Consider the following 18,828-nt stretch of genomic DNA (forward strand, 5'->3'; position numbering starts at 1 on the left):
CCCATCGTTGAAGTCCCTTCTCAGGGGCTGTTATCGCCATTGCTACCAGGCCCGGACTAGCAATATGTGGGTTCTGGCAAATGCCAGAGGGGCTGCTGTAAGGTCCCATAGAAAGTCAGTATATTTATTGGGCTGGTGGGGGCTGTTTGGGCCTCTATGTGGGCTGATTGGGCCTCTGTGTACCTGAAATGCCAGGGCCTATTTTAATTCTCAGTCCGGACCTGATTGCTACTGTAGCACCATCTCTCCCTACTATACCTGCTATCCCGTGGCCACAGTTCCTTCCCAGATACTACTATCCCACTGCTACTATAGGCACCATCTCTCCCTACTATACCTGCTATCCCACAGTCCCTTCCCAGAGACTATTATCCCACTGCTACTATAGGCACCATCTGTCCCTACTATACCTGCTAGTGCTATCCCACAGCCACAGTCCCTTCCCAGAGACTATTATCCCACTGTTACTATAGGCACTATCTCTCCCTACTATACCTTCTATCCCACAGTCACAGTCCCTTCCCAGAGACTATTATCCCACTGCTACTATAGGCACCATCTGTCCCTACTACACCTGCTATCCTACAGCCAGAGCAGTGGTGGTGACATGGTAATAGGGTACCCCAGAAGATATAGTAAACACTAAGGGGGTTATTTACTAAACTCCGAATGCAAAAATCATTATTATTATGTTTTTTAATAAAATCACACTTTTAAAAAAATCACGAATTTTTCAGAATTTATTAAACCCTGAGGATGGAAAAGTCAGAATCTGAAAATCTGGTATCTTAGACCTGTCGAGGTTGCATATAAGTCAATGGGAGAAATCCCAATGATCTTTTAATGTGCGCTGGGTTTTGTGCAATAACCGGGTATTGGATGAAAACTCTGAAAAAATCATCAAATTCGTGAAAATCGCAGAAAAAAATCGCGAAAATCAGATTTTTTTTTTCCCACAAAGCAAATTTTCGGGAAAATGTAATAATAAATAAGCATAAAAAACCAGAGCAGATTTGATCGGAGTTAGAAGAAAATATTGAGATAAATTTGGACTTTGATAAATAACCCCTTAAGACACCAAACTAGAAATGCTAAAGCGTAAAGCTAACCTTACAGTTCTATAAGCAGACAAGCAGTTTATAAATAAACACACACACTGTATGGACCCACAAATTTGGTGTCCTTTAAAAAGATAAATGCCAATAAATGGTTTTCTTGTTGAACATCACTGTCCAATAAACACATGTTCAAACACCCAATAAAGTCAGAATGCCAGTAAATGCTGCTAAGGTTCTCTACTGACGGAGCAAAGATAGAACCACATGTACAAACCTTTATACTAATACAAGTAATAACGAAACGAGGGGCTATAATATAATAAGGATTTTAACATTTAACCCTCTCAAATAGATTTTTAAATCATTATTAATTTATACAGGGTTCCATGATGCCATATGCAAGGATTAAACGGCAACAAAGAAAAAGTACTGTAACCTCAAGGGCATACAATCTATATGGGCTAAAGAAGCTAAATAAGCTACAGTAAAATCAACATTTCAGCATGGAAGGCATTATATAACCTGGAGCAATCAGTGTAAATAGCGATGGTGTTTAGGGCCATACCATCTCCACGTGCTTGAACTGACTCTGCTAACGTTCACTGTCCTGGAATTCAACAGGTATTTGTAGGCTGTGTATACATAAGTCTATTTAGGGTCATTTCTATGCAGGGCAGGGCTGCCATATGGTTTTTGAAAGCAAAAAAAATAGAAGAAAAACAATAAAAATACATTTTCACAGCATGATGGTTTTACCTTTATAGAGTAAACCACTCCCTATATAATGAACTTGATGCAAGAGATATTTTTGAGCCTAAACAAAAGTCCTATACACAGAGCCATTTAAAGGGAAAATGCCCTTTATGTGGGGTTGGTTTCCTACACATCAGAATGGGGTTCATTTGTAATAGTAATGAAATGATTATTATTAATATATAACAACAGAAGGGATTATATGAGACAGATACAGGCAATGTATTGGAGAATACAGTCATTTAAACTGTTCTATAATATCTACAACTGCTCTTCCTTCGTAGGTATTCAGTCTTAAATCAATATATACTGCCCTTTCACATATAGTATTTACCCACCAATAAATAAATATTGCCCCTTTACATATATTATTTCCCCTTGAATGGATTATTTAGCCCTAAATCTATATATCCAGTCTCACCATGTAGAATTTAGCGCAATATGTTCCTGACACCCACAAGATGAGCCCTTTATTGCTGTATCCTTTTCCCCACACACTGCTGAGCTCTGCTGCTTCCCTGCAAATCGTTTATCACTAGATCAGTAAACGCTGCAACTCTGAAATAGCATGAAGACAATTATACTCTTTAGCTAGAAATCAATAAAATTGCATTTTTTTCAACCCTAAATTTGAATGACTATGTCTATGGAGAAAAAGCACCTGACATCTCCCCACCACACACACATCTCATAAGAAATTCCTGATTGGGGCAAAACTGATGCTTTCGGGCACTGAAATGCGCCCCAGTGACAGATTGTTTACATTGGGCACCAGGGAGAATTCCACTAACTCTCATGAAACTTACACAATATCCGTGTCAGGACATGCTGCCTGGAACACTGTAAATAGATTTTAATGTTGATAACATCAGAATCTGTCAAAATTGTTAACGGCTGTAACCGAGTAACGGGGGAAAGAATTGGAACTGTATCGTCTTGCTGTCTAGACCCAGTAACCCCAAATCAGCAATGATGGAAGGGCTATTTTTAATCATATAAAACAGATTTGTATAGCTATATACATGGCAGAGATAGAGGCTGTAAATCATATAGTCATGCAAACTGAACTGGACGGACAAACTGATTAAGACAGCATAGCACTTTTAAGGTGGCCATAGACGTAACAATTACGATCTTTCTTGGAAAAGAACTTTCCAAGAAAGATCGTTCATTTCAATACACACGTGAAGAGCTGAATCGTCCGATATACAGGTAGAAACAATAAAATTCTACCTGTATCTGACAATTCAGCACAAACAATGGGCGATCAAAAGCACCCGATCAAAATTTTCCATCCAGCCTGATCGACGTGCCGACCGATATCCAAGTCTTCTGCCGATATCGGTCGCACCATACATGCACCGAATTTCATACAAAAATTAGTTTCATACGATAGTATCTGTGCGTCTGTGGCCACCTTTAGGCAAGTGGCAGCTCGTACTGATGGGAGTTGCAGTTCAACAAGCTCAGAGGAGATTATTTTGCATTTAGAGGGGAGAATGAAGTTCAGTACAACTTGGAGGGGATCAGAACTTAAAGGAATCTAACAGGTGGAAGATTTCAGAACCCCTGACATTTTATTTCTACAGCATTCTAGCCCCATAGTGAATATAATATACTAGCCAGATGTCAGAGACGCACTGGTCTGCTCCCAGACTTACAACAAAATGTTGCCCTGGGGGATTCTGAGGTGCAACAAGGCGCAATGATATAACCAGGACACACGTCAGTCTGACGGCTTGTTTACATTATTGAAAAACCTCAGTTCCTGCAGAGCCTCTTGAGAAGGCAAAGCTATCAATCACAACTGAGCTTCTTAAAGTTGATATCTGGGGGCTAACTGATGGAGGGACTGACGGCTGTCGCATCCCAAGAAGTTCTTTTGCAGTACCTTTTTCCTCTCTCTAGCATCTGGGGTGGCCAACTAAACTCCCAGGGTGGCCCAAATCAATAAAACCCTAATAGCTGCAAAGGTTAAAGCCCCCATCCAGAAACAGCTCCCCCCACTAGCCATAGAACGGCAAGCAAACATTGTCCCAGGCACAATGCAAGCCCTTAATCATACTGTCACCCACTCTCAGTTATTCTAGCCGCCTGCCAAAATATACACGCTCTCTCGCAGTGTCACTGTTTCCACATGCTCTGTCCTTGTCACCAATTACAGACGGCGGCAATTACCAGCTCCTGTGACCGCCGGCTGCTCCAATGGAGCACGCAGAGCTTCTCTTTCCTGGCTACCCAAAGTAGGAGCATTCAAAGGGGAAGTTAACATCAGGCAAGGTTTTAAAAGCACTCTGACAAGGGCGTAGAGGTGCTTAAAAATTCATCAGAATCCAACATGTCTTTTATATATGTCCCAATTAACAATGCCCCCCTGTAATTAAAGGTATCCCGATTAGCTTATAACAAGGTTAAGATATAGAAACATTGGGGTAAACACTGGGGTAACAGTCACCCTGCTATAATTCCAGGGGTACCAATAAGCACTCACCCCAAATTACACCCTAACTGGCCTTCAGGCTGGGCCCCCTTAGCTCATAACAAGGCTACAGATTTATTTTGTCTTATAAAAGAAAACCCAATTCTAAGCAACTTTGTATTATACATTCATTACCAATTTTCTGTGGTTTTTAAGTTATTTGTATATGTATTGCTACTGAAAGCAGTGCTGTTGTCTGTCCCTTTTCTTCTCTGCTTGATGGCTGAGACTTTTAAAACAATGTAAGACAAGCAACCTGATTTACAGACCTGTCTTTGCTGTGGAAATAAGACTTTTGCTTTTTACTTAAAAAGTAACAACCAGGAGTAAGGCAAATACTGCTTTCAATAACAAATGTTTTTATAAATAACAGCACTGATACCATTTAATAAATGTATATTGGAAAGTTGCTTTACTTTTATTAGGCAAAATTTTATTTTGGGTTGGACTTGCTCTTTAAGTCTTAGACCTCATCCATTATTTTTGGGCTCTGTGGTGTGACTACACTGATGAAAAGTAAGGTGTAAATAAAAGCTAATAATACATATAAGTTCCAGTGTATTTCCTAGTGCAGAGCAAACACAAAATTAAGTATAAAAATAGTGGATGATTTGCATAAATGTATCTACCCTTTACATTTGTGAAAAGGACTGACTTCCCAAGACGGGTGCTGCATTACAGTGCAAAGCACCAATCCATATACTCACCCACACACTCGTTGGCTTCTCGTGCTGTTGCTCTCTGCCAAGGTCGGTCATAGTGAAATGGTTTACATCGGTCACATTCAGGCCCCGCTGTGTTGTGTTTGCAGTCACACACCAAGTTGTCATCTCTGTCCTTGACACACCTAGAAGCATGGCCATTACACTTGCACCGACCCCCTACCTGGAGGTCTGAAACGGCATAAAAATACGAGTCTCTGGCCAGTTCTGAGTCATCTTCATTCTCATCCCCAAAAGTGTGAAGCCGGCTGAAAGCTACCTTGATATCCGTGGCTGTCACCCAGTCTTGGAGGACAGGGGAGTTGTCAAAGTCATGAGCAGACGGTCTACCATCCAAGGTGCTGAAGGCTATCAAGCCCCCAGAGAGAGGGTGCATATCTGTGTGGGAGTCTGTGCAAATAGCCTCCTGTTCATTTTGCTTAGTGATGATAGCTTTATTGGGTTTGTTGTACATCTTTCTGCACTGGGTTGAGTAAAACTGAAATGGTACCCACGACTTGCCATAGTCCATAGATTTAAAGATAGCCATGGATTCAGGTCTCGGAGAACAAAACTGTAGACTCACATAAGTGACCTCAAACTTTTTCCCTAAAGAAAGGGTCAGCGTGACGTTTTGGGGGTATTGGATATAGTTCTCTGACTGCCAGCAAGTAAGGTTGTGGGGATTGTTGAGGTCCGTTAAGAAGGAAGGCGGATGAGCCCTCTTGGGGTCTGACATATTGCAAATATGACAATTACGGAATCGGTCTTCACCCTTCTCAGTCACCACGCAGTATCTCGACTGTGGCTTCCCACATGTACTGGACACCTTAACGTCTTTACCAAAAGCTGAATTCACAAAGTCAGGGATACACCTTCTCGGGTTTCCGTTCTCATCATAGCAGGGATCCGGCTGAGATGTTTGGATTGAAAACATATTCATCCCATAGCCTCCTCTCCCTTCCTGAGCAGTGCAGGACAGGGACACCAGAACGAAGACCAACTGACACCTCAGCATCTTTCTGGAGATCACCTTAACCCAGCCTTGGTAACTAAGCACTCAGCCGACAGACCCTGGAATATGAAATACACACAAAAAGGGAAAAAAAGACTTTAGTTACCTAGGAGTCACTAAAACAGATGTTAAAATAACTAAAAAAAAATACACTAGCAACCAAAATTAAATAAAGATGACATCATCAGCTTACATGCAGAAGTTCCAAAAAAAAGAGCAAAATAAAGTTATTCCACAGTCAAGGGCAAGTTAGCAACATTACTAAGAAAGAACAGTGACAAAAAATGAAGGGCAAGTTTAACTAGAAAAGGTTCAAAAGTTTTTTCTTTTAATAGTTGTTGCTTCTTGGATCTCCCCAATAGTGTCTGTCTGAAGGAAGAAAAGGTCTCACCTACAGAAATCACTCTGCAGTTAAAGGAATTACAGAGAAATGCACTACCTTGGGGGCAAAATAATGGGAAATAGAGAGTTTAGTGTGTGATTAGTGCAGCGAGTGCATATGATGTGTGGATGGGAGGCTGAGCTGCAGGCTTGATCCTTCACATCCTTCCCTGCACATGAAAAGTTGCTGTCTGTCTGTCTTGCCTGAAAGTGAATGACGCTCCCAGATTCTGCCTGCCTTGAGGTCATCCCCAGCAGTGACACTGCATTAGGGGGAATTGCAACGACACCCACTGGTAAAACATCAGTGGGCAGGCAGGCAGCTGATTCACATGCAGAACAGGAGGGGAGGAGAGGTGGGAAGGGGGAGGCTAGAGTGTAGAGAAAGGCAGCTGCGGGAAGGAGGCAGCAGGGAAAGTGGCAGCAAGGTGAGTGCAGGGGGGAAGATCCCAGCAACAGGCATTTGTGACTCACTAAAATAAAATTGGAGAAGGAATTATTATTGGGGTAAAATGAAAGCATAGAGCAACCCTTGTAGAAGAGTGCATACTGTAATGGGAATAAAGGCTGAGGTGTGGGGAGGGAGTTAATAAGAGCATGGAGGAGGCTGCAAAAGAAAAGGAAGCCATTGAAGAGTCAGCAATAGTACACAGACGATGGGAGGGTTAGAGTGTGGGAAAGGAGGGAGTTAAAAGGAGAAAGTGGGTTTACAGGGCAAAAGAGATGGCAAGAATGTGAGTGAATAGGAAAGGCATGTGAAATGGCAACTTCTGTCCTGTAGGGGGCAGAGTTTATACTGAGAGTCTGAATGCATGGGAGGCAGTGTCTGTTCTGAGAAAGTCTAAATGGATGAGAGGCAGTGTCTGTATTGAGAGAAGCTGTAGGGATGGGAGGCAGTGTCTGTACTGAGAGGGCAAAAGGATGGGCATTGGGAGAACTCTGGATGCACCTGTCAGGCAGGTTGGACTATGTATTCTGGCAAATGGCAGAGGAACTTCTGTAAGATACCATATAGTCACTATTTTGTGGGCCTGGGATGCTGTTTGGGTCTCTCTGTATTGCAATGCCAGGCCTATTTTGAAGTGGTGATTAAGTCTCTGAACTCCTGTCTCAAAGACATATGTCAGAATGCAAATATTTTATTTAACCCAAAGCATTGACTTTAAATTATATGACTCTGCCTCAGAGAGAGATAAAAAATAGAACTTTCACAATAAGGTGCCAATAAAATATGTTCTACCTGAACCACAAGCATAAATGTCACTGCCCAAATGGCGAATGCTCCTCCAAAAATATCCTGAGTATCTGCTTAAACTGAGCTTGAGTGACTTGGATCTAGGATAGGGTTTTGAGTACCAGGTCTAGGCTTGTGTGTGGGATATGCTTATGCATGGGTTGGATATGGAAAAGATCTGTGTGGATTGGGCTCAGGAAACACTTTTTGGGACTGGGAGAGGTTCCATTAAAAGACATAACCAGGAGAGGCTGCAGCATATGTTGATCATGAGGTGAGGCCATCATGTGTTTATCCAAATAGAGGCTGCAAAGTATGTTGATCCTGGGACAGGCTGCTCAGAGAAAAAAGTCCAGGAAGAGGCTGCTCAATGTGAAAGTTCAGGGGGAGGCTGCTCAGTGTGTGATTCCAGGGAGAGGCTATCCAGTGTCAGGGTCCAGGGAGAGGTCTCTCAGTGTGAGTGTCCAGGGAGAGGCAGATCAGTGTGAAAGTCCAGGGTAAGGCTGCTCAGTGTGAAAGTCCAGTGAGAGGCTATTCAGTGTGAGATTCCAGGGAGAGGCAGCTCAGTGTGAGAGTCCAGGGAGAGGCAGCTCAGATAGAGTTCTGGGAGAGTCTGCTCGGTGTGTCAATTCTGGGAGATCCTGCTCAGTGTGAGAGTCTTGAGAGAGGCTGCTTAGCATGAGACAAGACTCATAAGAGAGGCTAATCAGTGTGAGAGCCCTGGGTGAGGCTTCTCAGTGTGAGAGTCCTGGGAGAGGCTACTCGGTGTGAGAGTCCTGGGTGAGTCTGTCTAGCGTGTCCCTTGAGAAGCTGCTGGGTGTGTGAGCCCTGGACAAGTCTCAGAGGAGAGAATGAGACATGAGCAGGGTTGGAAAGTGTGACTGTTTGCTCCCTGTCCCTGCGCTCTGAGCTATTTCTCCTTACACATATTCTCTACCTGGGGAAAAGGGAGATGTAAATTCCTGACATAATTCTGGCCGCTGCTGACATGTCTCAAGATCTCCTTGTCTGTACATCTGGCACAAGAGCAGAGAATCGCAGGCCTAGCTCACTGTACTTACAAAAGTTCAGTCTCAGAAAAGTTATTTGACTAGTTAAGTATCAGAGGGGGCAACAGAGACATGTGGCTCCGAAGCAAAAAGGGCAAATTCTGGACTGTATATAAACCATGAAATCATGTGTAGAAATATTCACACTCAAACATATTGCGGAATGTCCAAAGTCATAAGCATGAAACACGTTTACCTTCCATCCAAACATAAAGTACATAATATATATTGTGTCTCTCCCTGTCTTTCATACACTTTTCAACAACAGCAATTATACAGTTGTGTGTCTTTATTTCAGTCTCAGGCAAATTCATATCTTATTTGTATATCTCCCCCTGACACCATGAAAACCAAAAAAAAAAAAAATAAATAAATAAGATATGGAACATTTTACATTAAAGATAAACAACAATGTTGCTTATTTTCCCCAAACCATAAAAATATGTGATTTTGTTTAATTAGATAATTTTTCTGTATATAAAAAAAGTTGCTTTATTCATCAGCAACAAAATATTCTTTATATTGTGTAATATTTTTTAGCAAATCTATTTCTTTACATCTCATTCTCATTTATTTTTGCATCATTTTTTAATTAAGAAATATCTTGAATAGTTTCTATCTGTTTCCCTTTCATTCTCAATTATCCTGCAATGTTTGAAATATTTTAATCATTTTGTATACCCTCTCTCTATATATACAGTATATACATGCAAATATTTGCTTTGAAATTTTAAAAATCAAATATTTTTAGGTATTTATATATATATATATATATATATATATATATATATATATAGTTTTGCTATTTTATGAATATAAATATATATATTTCTATATTTTTCTTTATATACAATAGGCTGTATTTTGTATAAAAAAAAGTCATTGCTGAAGACTAAATTCAAATATATACGAATAGAGCACAATTGATGAATACAATATTTGTTATAAAAATATATATTTTTATTTAACTAAATATCTGCTATTTACATATTTTCAGAACATTACAATGGTGTGTTAATACCTAAGACAAAATGTATAAATATTTGACCTATATTTTTTGCCTGTTCTGCTGAATCGTTGACATTTTATAAATATATGACAGTAATTCAGATTCATTCATTTTTGGGAAGAAAACACAAACCTGTTAAAGTGCCAGTTGCTTTTAATGCCACCGATATGAATATATATGTATTGCCCTGTATCTATATTATTTTTTTACTGCACCCTACTGTATTCTTGTTTTTCTTACTATATATTATATATATTATTATAAATATTTTTCCAGCAACCAGGACAACTGACCTGTGTAGTAAAAGGTAGTACATCTCTTTATGCCTTTATATTATATTTTTATATTAATGCATATTTCTTTAGATTTATGGCCAAGCCATTTTAATAATACTTTAGGGATTCTTATATAAATTTATTTTATAAATTACGAAATGCATTTAGTGTGATTGTGTTGTTGCAACGGTGTCACATCTGTACATTTCCTTAAATCACCAATACATTGATGATACACAAGGCTTTCACTCTTTCTCCTTGTGACAAGCATGGCTACCATTACATTAAAGGAAAACACTATAAATTGCATTTGTTCTTCTATGAAATTGTTGGTTGTCAGTTTCAAAAATAGAAATGTTATAATGGATTGTTTAGCTCCCTAGAACAGTTACAGACATGTTGCTTGTATTTAAGAAGCATGTCAGAGAGTTATTTTATGTTGCACAGGCAAAATCATTTCCTCCAACTGGTTTCATTTTTAATTTCTTTTAATTTAAAAAAGCTAAATTGTATGATTTTGCTAGGAAGAGGCGAGTAGATGGCGTGTATTGCACATTTAGTGTTCTCCCTTGCCATGCATGTTACAATCATGTGGATAAAAGAGGGTCTCCACCTTAGCGGTTCCAGCTGTTGCCGAAGGACAATTCAGAACAGCTGTCCTTGGGTGCGAGGAGGTGCGTTTCCTCCCCAGCTGAAGGTCCATAATAAATAAGCCTAAGCCTGCCTGCACGTTGGAATCCCATAGGAAGATGAAAGCCCATCTGGAGGGTAAGTGGTTAAACAGAGCAGGAAGAAGGGCACAATATATCAGGGCTAATGAAAGCACTGGGTGGGAGCAGATTATGCAAATGCTGAAATGATAACCAAATACTGGGAAGGGGCAGTGGGGCTGGCAAGGAACAAGTATGGCTCTCAGTGGGAGGCACTTATTTAATAATGGATCTCTCCATTGCACTAGAATTATAAGTTGTGAAAGGTTCCTATTAATGCTGGAGGAAGTGAGACCTGCTGTGCTGGTGATGTAACCCATCCAAGGGGCTCATCCCAAACATGGTACAAAGGGCTGCATATTGCACCTATAATAGCAGTGTTTAATTCGCCCATCAAGCAAAACCCTACAAGGGGCGTACTGGCACTAAAATGCCACTCGAATTTGGACATGGTCTAAAGGCCAATGACAAAGTATGTGTTTTGCCCAAGGCTGCTCTCCAGCAGAAAACAGCAGCATACAAATTGACCTGTCTGCCGCTCACCTGTGTTATGCTTTGTAATAGAAAGAGATGTCTGATTAAATAACAGGTACAGTAAATGCCTCTATTCTCCTTCTACGATACAAACATTATACATACCTGCCCAGAATAAAACTTGCACTATTTTGACAGGGGTGCTACAGAAAGCAACAGGATTTACTTTCTCTAGTCTGCTTTTCCTGGTGTTCTGCACTGATGAAATATTTCCCATTTACAAGAAGGGGTTAAGGCAGATAAGTGGCTCTGAGCAGAAAGTGAAGCCTGGGATTAAAGGGATTTCTTTTGCTGGTCAGAAACAGGCTTTCCCCCTATCCCAGCAAGATTGATTTGGGACCTGTCAAACACCTTAGCAGGGAGGCTCTTGTCTTATCAGAGGATCAGAGAGGCTGTAAAATAGTTGAGCACCCAGACAGGCTGAGCAAACAGCTCCAAGGGACAGAATAAAGGGAAACACAAATGGAGCACTCAGCACCTAAACACCTTCTCTGTTTGTTTTGTCACCCTTCTCTCTATATTCACTAAGCTGAGCAGAGCTGATAACCCTTTAGTACCAGGGCAGCCCCTATACTTAAATTGGCCATACATGGGCCGATAAAAGCTGCCGACAGACAGAGACAACAGCTTATTGGCCCCTTCAACGGGTTTCCCCGATCAATATCTACCCGGAAATAGGCCAGATGTCGATCAGGCAGGGATAAAAATCCTGTCTGATCTTGGACCATATCTGTGCTGCATTGTAATCCAACCTTTGGGCCCTAGGGCACACGATCAGATCAGTCTGATATTGCCCACTTGATGTGGGCATATTGGGGAGAGATCTGATCCTTTGGCAACATCCCCAAACGAGTGGATCTCTCTCTCTATGGCCACCTTTGCTCACTGGAAATCCCTTCAGGGCTGATAAGACAGTAATAACCAACATCCCCAACAAGATACCCGTTGGAGAGGATAATCCATAGGACAAATACTGATTTCCCTGCCTTTTACTCAGTTTGGCACTTAGTTCCATTACTCCAGGTCTTAATGATTGGGAAATGGGGGTCTGTGCTGATTCAGCCATCTCCTCTCTGTCCTACTGACCCTCCAGTGAATTCCTAAACACTGAGCTTTCAGAATAAAACTGCTGCCTGTTGCAAATCGAATTAGTGTCTGATTAATCTTCTCCTGGCTTTGCTACAACAGCAGGGTGCCACTGGCCCTGTGCATGCACCATGGGTCTCTTTCACACATCCCCCCCCCAGCACTAAACCCCTCTCCCCCCCCCTGCATAACAGAATTCCCCATTCAGGACTCAGCTCACTGCTGGATGAATTTGTTAAATTGTTGCTGTGAAACTGCCTGTAAAACCCTTTAATGAGCTGGAAGCCCAATCCAAGGAGGGGGGGTAGTTTTGTATCCAAATTAACCCTTCTTATGTAGATAACAAAGCACCAAAGAGAGCGTTTCTGGCTAGGAACCAGAGTAATCCCCGCATGGCTGCTAATTTCCACTAGCCAATAGTCCTGGGAAGTGATAAACATTTCAACTTTTTATTCTTATAACTGAATCTATTTCTGAAGTTCTTTATCCCAAATGAGTAACCTGACTGACACCCTGATCTACATGCACAACCAGACAAATACAAGATTCCTCTTCACTCAACCCATTATCAATATATTTAAGAAAGAGACATTTTGTGCATATTGCTACTAAAAAATGCCTTGCCCTTTAAACAAAACAGGGATTGTTTGTCCATATATTGCAATATATTTAAGCTGGCCAACTACGTCAAAGTCCTCCCATATCTGGCCAGTCCTCTGCTCAATTTTCATCTGATTCATTAAGAATTCTATTGCTTCATTATACATTTTACAAAGGGACGAATACGTTTATCTACAACTTACTAGCTGCTTCCAAACTTGGCTGCCCTTTTATTAGACACCAGTGGGATCACCTGACTATAGTTGGGAAGGGTGGGGGCTACAATGCTACATGCACAACCATCTGTCCCCAAACTCCAGTCACTGTTACCCCAGGATGGTACATAATAACAATGTTTTGATTAATTTCAGTTCATTAGTATTACAACTGTCCCGTTGGAAGAGTCTTATCTCCGCTAGGTTTCCTAGAGGGATGATTGGGTTTTTGCAACTCATCTTTGAAAAGGATCAGTTAATAAAAACCACCCAGGCACAGGTGAATACAGCCAACAATCTGTGCTTCTTGGGTCATCACAGATGAAAATGCTTTTTAGCACATTAGACATAATGTATGTGATGCTGCAGTGTTTAATTTAAGGGCAGCACCTATTTATTTTTAGAACAAGTCAAGGGGCTAAAGAAGTCATAGGCTTTCTTGGTGCCTAAAGATCAGAAAAGACCGGCATGGGACAGGATCTATTTATTCAGTGACCTTGCCAATGGAGCAGCTCTTAGCATGTATGGTCATTTTCAGAGGAAAGGGTAGTTATAAGCATTTGACCTGATCTTCAAGAGCACTCACACTTGATTATGGTATCTCCACTTTAGACTGACTGATCAAAGCCTGCGGCACCTAGAACATAATAGACTATGTATAACAGTCAATACGATTGGCACTGGGGTGAGGTGTTCTGCTCAGGTAGGTAACATTTCATACCACCCTGGTTAATTATGTCTGATTTGCAGAATTAAGTAGCTCTAAGGTTTCTGTTTAGTCTGCACTTTGGTTACCCAGATCAAATCAGAAATGCATGGGGGTGACTGGTTGTGTATGGCCAACTCTACTTTAAACAACAACTGGCTCTATATCAACTCAAGAAGACATCACTTCACACTACCCTTAAAAACGTTACTATTATCTGCATATCAAAATACCTAAGTGAAATCGACTTCATTCAGAAAAACACTATTTATGTCCATCTGCTTCTAATATTGGACCAGCCGTCAATGCAGTCTTTATTATCCCTTTTTTTCTTTCCCATGGTACAGTTTTTGGGTTACAGGAATAATCACCTTTCAATTAACTTTTGGTATGATGTAGACAGTGATATTCTGAGACAGTCACACTTTGCAATTAGTATTTATTTTTTATGTTTTTTTAATTGTTTTGCTTTCTGTTCAGTAGCTCTATAGTTTGGTATTTTAGCAGCTATCAGGTTGCCAAGGTCTTATTTTCCAAAGCAACCAGGCAGTGGTCTGAATGAGACTGGATTAAGTAAAATAGGGTACTGAATTGAAAGATAAGTAATAAAATGTAAATCTGGAAAGAGGCAAAGGAGGAAAGCAAAAAACTAAAAAAACAAACAATAAAGACCAGTTGCTAGGAATATGACATTCTATTACATACTTAACGTTAAAAGTTAAAGGTGAACTACCCCTTTAAGTTTGCACTAGAAGGTGATTCTATGTGCAGAAAGCAGTCAGTGTGTGATAATAAAGAAGGAAACATTTATATTGTCCGTCCTCTTCCCATTAAATGGAAACTTTCAATAGTAAAATGGGTCACCTCCCCCTTATTTACATATGCAGGCGTTAATAATCCACGCAGAATCGTTAGGCTTTGTGCGCCTGGCAGTGACGGGGTTACCCTGCATGGGGTCATTATCAGTCGTGCCTTTGTTTCTATAGACATCACACCGAGCTACAATTTTAATTAATTGCTTTTCCTCTGAATCAGCGACATGACGAGTCGGCAGGCAATGGTTCTGCCTATTAGCTGGCCGGTGCTATTTGGAGGAGGCGAGCGCCGGCCTCCCATTTACACTGAGTCCTGTTACTGAAACAAATGCCTCATTGGGGGTCTTATAATCTGTATTTCACACTTTCTTTTCCTAATTAGTACTTCGGGTAATAAAGATCACACAAAGGAATTAGCCGCACGGAAAATGAGGAGGGGGAAACTGGCTCACAAACTCCCTCTTGTCTTGGCTTGAAAGGCATTGAAATAAATGCTAAAATATATATATATTTACTGCTAATTGGTAGGATTTTTTTGTATATCAAGTTTTAGCGTGTTAGCTCTTAGGACCAGGGTTCATCATTCATTTCTAGGTCAAGTGTTTGCATGGAAATGTCTCAGGCTCACAACGATGTCTGGTAGATATATAAGCTTGGAATCCCATAAATACCAACCTGGCCCTGCTGCTGCTGCCACAAAACATTATGCCAAGTTGCCCATTTGCAGAACGTTTGAAATTCAGTGTAAATTCAGGACCAAGTTCATTTAGAGGGAAAAGTCTGCTTGATATTTCAATAATCATAGCAAGTGTTGCTGCTCATGGAAAGGATCTGTCTTTTTGCAGATCTGGTGAGTGGTGGCATTGCAAGAGATACAGCTATCAAAATTGTCTCGCAAAAGCAAAAACTTCTCCCAGGCATTGCTGATCTGTTATTGTTAGCCCAAAGTTTAGTAGTGTTGCAGGGCTCTATGGTCTAACTGGTACAAATTTCTTTGTTCTGCCAGTCCTACACATATAGCACAAACATACAAGGAAAGTGGTGCCAGCTGCATTTCTTCTCCCGTTCTATATAGACCTCTCCATAATAAATATAATTATTACTAGCTCCCTCTACTGGCAAAAAAAGAACTCTATGGATATAACGAAGATGGGTATTTTTGAGTGGGTGCTAAATAATTGTGTTTCCAGCCAGTATTTTATAGGATGTGCCACCTGTGTGAGATTTTGCCTAACTGTTAATCTGGTAGGACAGACAAACGCGGCATGGTATAAATATAGTTAGGCAGAAACAGAAGCCAATTATTTTCATATATTAGGCACCAAGTGTAGCCAACAAGGTGATAGAAACTGTACTCAAGTATTTGCTGTTGGAGGTCCTTTGATGACTTTCTTGGGTATTGCCTCCATCCCTAAGGGTAGGGACACACTGGGCGATTTGGGGAGTTTTAGTCGCCTGGCGACTAATCGCCGCGACTTTTCTCCCCGAATGCCTCCCCTCGCTCTGCGCCTGGCTAAAATGAAAAATCGCCTGCGCTAATCACACGCGGCGATTCGTTTTCCGAAGTCGCCCGAAGTTTCCTCGTGAGGCAACTTCGGGCGATTTCGGAAAACGAATCGCCGCGTGTGATTAGCGCAGGCGATTTTTCATTTTAGCCAGGCGCAGAGCGAGGGGAGGCATTCGGGGAGAAAAGTCGCGGCGATTAGTCGCCAGGCGACTAAAACTCCCCAAATCGCCCAGTGTGTCCCTACCCTTAAGTGATTGGGCTACCCTTCAAACAGTAGAGTTTAATGTTAAAGAATAATTCAGCAGCCATGTTTGATTCCTCTAAATTTGCCATTTCCATCAATCTATTACCCAGCATGCTCCAGCCTCCGTGACATAGGAGAAAGGCACTGTAGTGCATAGAACAGAGCTGGTAAGTATATAGTAGAGATGAGAAGTATCCAGCACACTTGCTGGCTCCCCATTAGATAAGAGAAAGCTACAGGTAGTGCCTACAGTTAAAGGGAATATGCCTAATAAAATAAACATAATTCTAAGCAACTTTGCCATATACATTCATGGTTTTCAAGTTATTTGTATATGTTTTACTATTGAAACCACTGTTTGTCCCTATCTATTCTCTGTCAAGGTGGCTCAGACTTTTGAAACAAGACAAGCCATCTGATTTACAGAAGAACAAAATGTTGGAGCAAGGCACTCTGATAGGTCATGCGTAGATCAGACTGATAGTAAGTAAAAATATGAAAATTTTATTTACAGTATATAAACATCTCATGCCTAACGCATTACGTGTCACTAGGACACTTAGTCATAGGCTATGACTACCGTATGTACTCGAGTATAAGCTGAGTTTTTCAGCATCCAAAATGTGCTGAAAAAGTCTACCTCGGCTTATACTCGAGTCAGTGGGCAGTAGCAGTGATGGCAATATCACACAGCGCCCTCTGTTGGTTATACGAAAGATTAACAGTGATGGCAATATCACACAGCACCCTCTGCACATGGTAGTGGGACAGTGGGACAATGCACACAGTAATCCGTTTGGCAATTCTCTGTCACCATCAACTTTGCAAAGAAGTCCGGTTGATCGCTGGAGGTCGCTTTGGCGGAATGTGCGCTGCTGGGAGACAGGGCTGTAGTTGTGTCTAGGCTTATACTCGAGTCAATAAGTTTTCCCAGTTTTCGTAGGTAAAATTAGGTACCTCGGCTTATACTCGGGTCGGCTTATACTCGAGTATATATGGTAAGTGTCCTAGGAGTTAAGCAAATGCTGCTTTCAATAGCAAAAGTTTTTACAAATACATTTAAAAGCATTGAACATTTTTAATAAATGTGTATTATTATTATGTTTTTTTTGTATTAGCCAAATTTTTATTTTGGGGTTGACTCACCCTTTAAGATGAGTAACCAGTACACTGGGGGGGGGGAATAATTTGCCACACACTGCCAGGTATCATTGAGTGAAAACGGCATAAAAATGGCATAATTTCTTTACTCTCTTTTTTTTTTAGCAACTTCCTCCGGAACTTACTTACAAAGGTCTAAAGCAGTATAAAATAATGACGGTAAATCTGCCATTCACATGGCGTAAAATAAAAATACACCTTCATAAATTCACCATTGATTTTACACAGCTTTTTTTGGCGAATTTCGCTGTACACAGCATAATAAATAGATCCCTGGGCGTTCCACATTAGGGTACAGTAAAGAGTACAGTAGCACCATAAGAACATATAGTAGTGCATAGGACAATACAGTAGAACAGTTAGAACAGTAGTGCATAAGCACTGTGGGATAATCCAGTAGACTCTTCAGTAGAAGCATTTGTCCATATAATAGAGTGTATATTTAATGGAGTTTATATTAGCAGTATTAGATTACATAAAAGCATTATAATCCCCTACAACAGACAAAGGTTTTACTGTTCTATAATATAATTGACTAGATGGTTAGACCCCAAATTAGCATCATTAGCCTATATTGCCGGGTCTTGTCATACAATGGCAATGTTGGGCAGTGGTAGACCGTGTACTAATACTGTTATCCCATATAGAAGTAGTATAGCAGAGTTTGCCTATACAGTAGCCACATTAAATCATATAGCAGCCTGTGAACATTAGGGTCCAAGTCTAGATGGGATATGCAATGCTTCAGGGTGAAGAGGCAGATCAGTAGTAGAACATGCAGGTCAGAATCCTCCCCCCCCTCGTTGGGTCAACTCATCCATTGACCAAAGCTTGACTAAATTATTATGTGTAGGGAGACGAATAACCAATACATGGGCAGCCAGTGACCTGTGAAAATACCTTCCTCTGCCCTTTCCTTCCAAACAAATCCAACACGTGACCAATAGGAGACTCCGTTAATCAGCCCTTGTCAAAAAAGTCTTCTTTATTTGGGAGGATCTTGTTTTTATCAGAGAAGTATGATCGAATGGGACCCATTCAGTGAGGAGAGAAAATGGGGTCTTTGACCAGCTGGATTGCTGTATTTATTTGCATGGAGGGAAAATTCCTCTTTTTTTGTTTTCTGTAGTGCATATTTCCATGATAGTGGCCCTTCCTGCTAAACAGTGGCCTTGGTGTTCAGCGCTCTGAGCCAAGGCAACCTCTCTTTTGGCTGCCTTAAAGCGCTAATCCGTTTTTAGTCTTTGTGAGCCAATTCTAGGGGGGATCTCTCCCTGCCGTCATTTAATATTCAGT

At 40.9% G+C, this 18,828-nt stretch overlaps 1 protein-coding gene across 6 annotated transcripts in view; it reads right to left on the reverse strand.

Annotated features, from left to right (window-relative positions):
• ntn1.L (netrin 1 L homeolog) overlaps positions 1-18,828 on the reverse strand; it is a 130,861-nt gene that overhangs the window by 43,496 nt on the left and 68,537 nt on the right. The window contains exons 1-2 of one of the 6 annotated variants that reach the window (XM_018238583.2): positions 7,628-8,497; positions 4,998-6,065 (exon numbers count right to left, since the gene is read on the reverse strand). In XM_018238583.2, coding sequence (XP_018094072.1) covers positions 4,998-6,009 — 1,012 coding nt within the window. In that variant the 5' untranslated portion in view covers positions 6,010-6,065; positions 7,628-8,497. Of the gene's footprint in view, positions 1-4,997; positions 6,066-6,199; positions 7,058-7,627; positions 8,498-18,828 lie in introns of those variants that run through there. The other 5 variants (XM_041577968.1, XM_018238582.2, XM_018238580.2 and 2 more) reach the window with 5 other exon arrangements.

This window comes from Xenopus laevis, chromosome 9_10S, assembly GCF_017654675.1.
Source record: "Xenopus laevis strain J_2021 chromosome 9_10S, Xenopus_laevis_v10.1, whole genome shotgun sequence".
Classification (NCBI taxonomy): Eukaryota; Metazoa; Chordata; class Amphibia; order Anura; family Pipidae; genus Xenopus; species Xenopus laevis.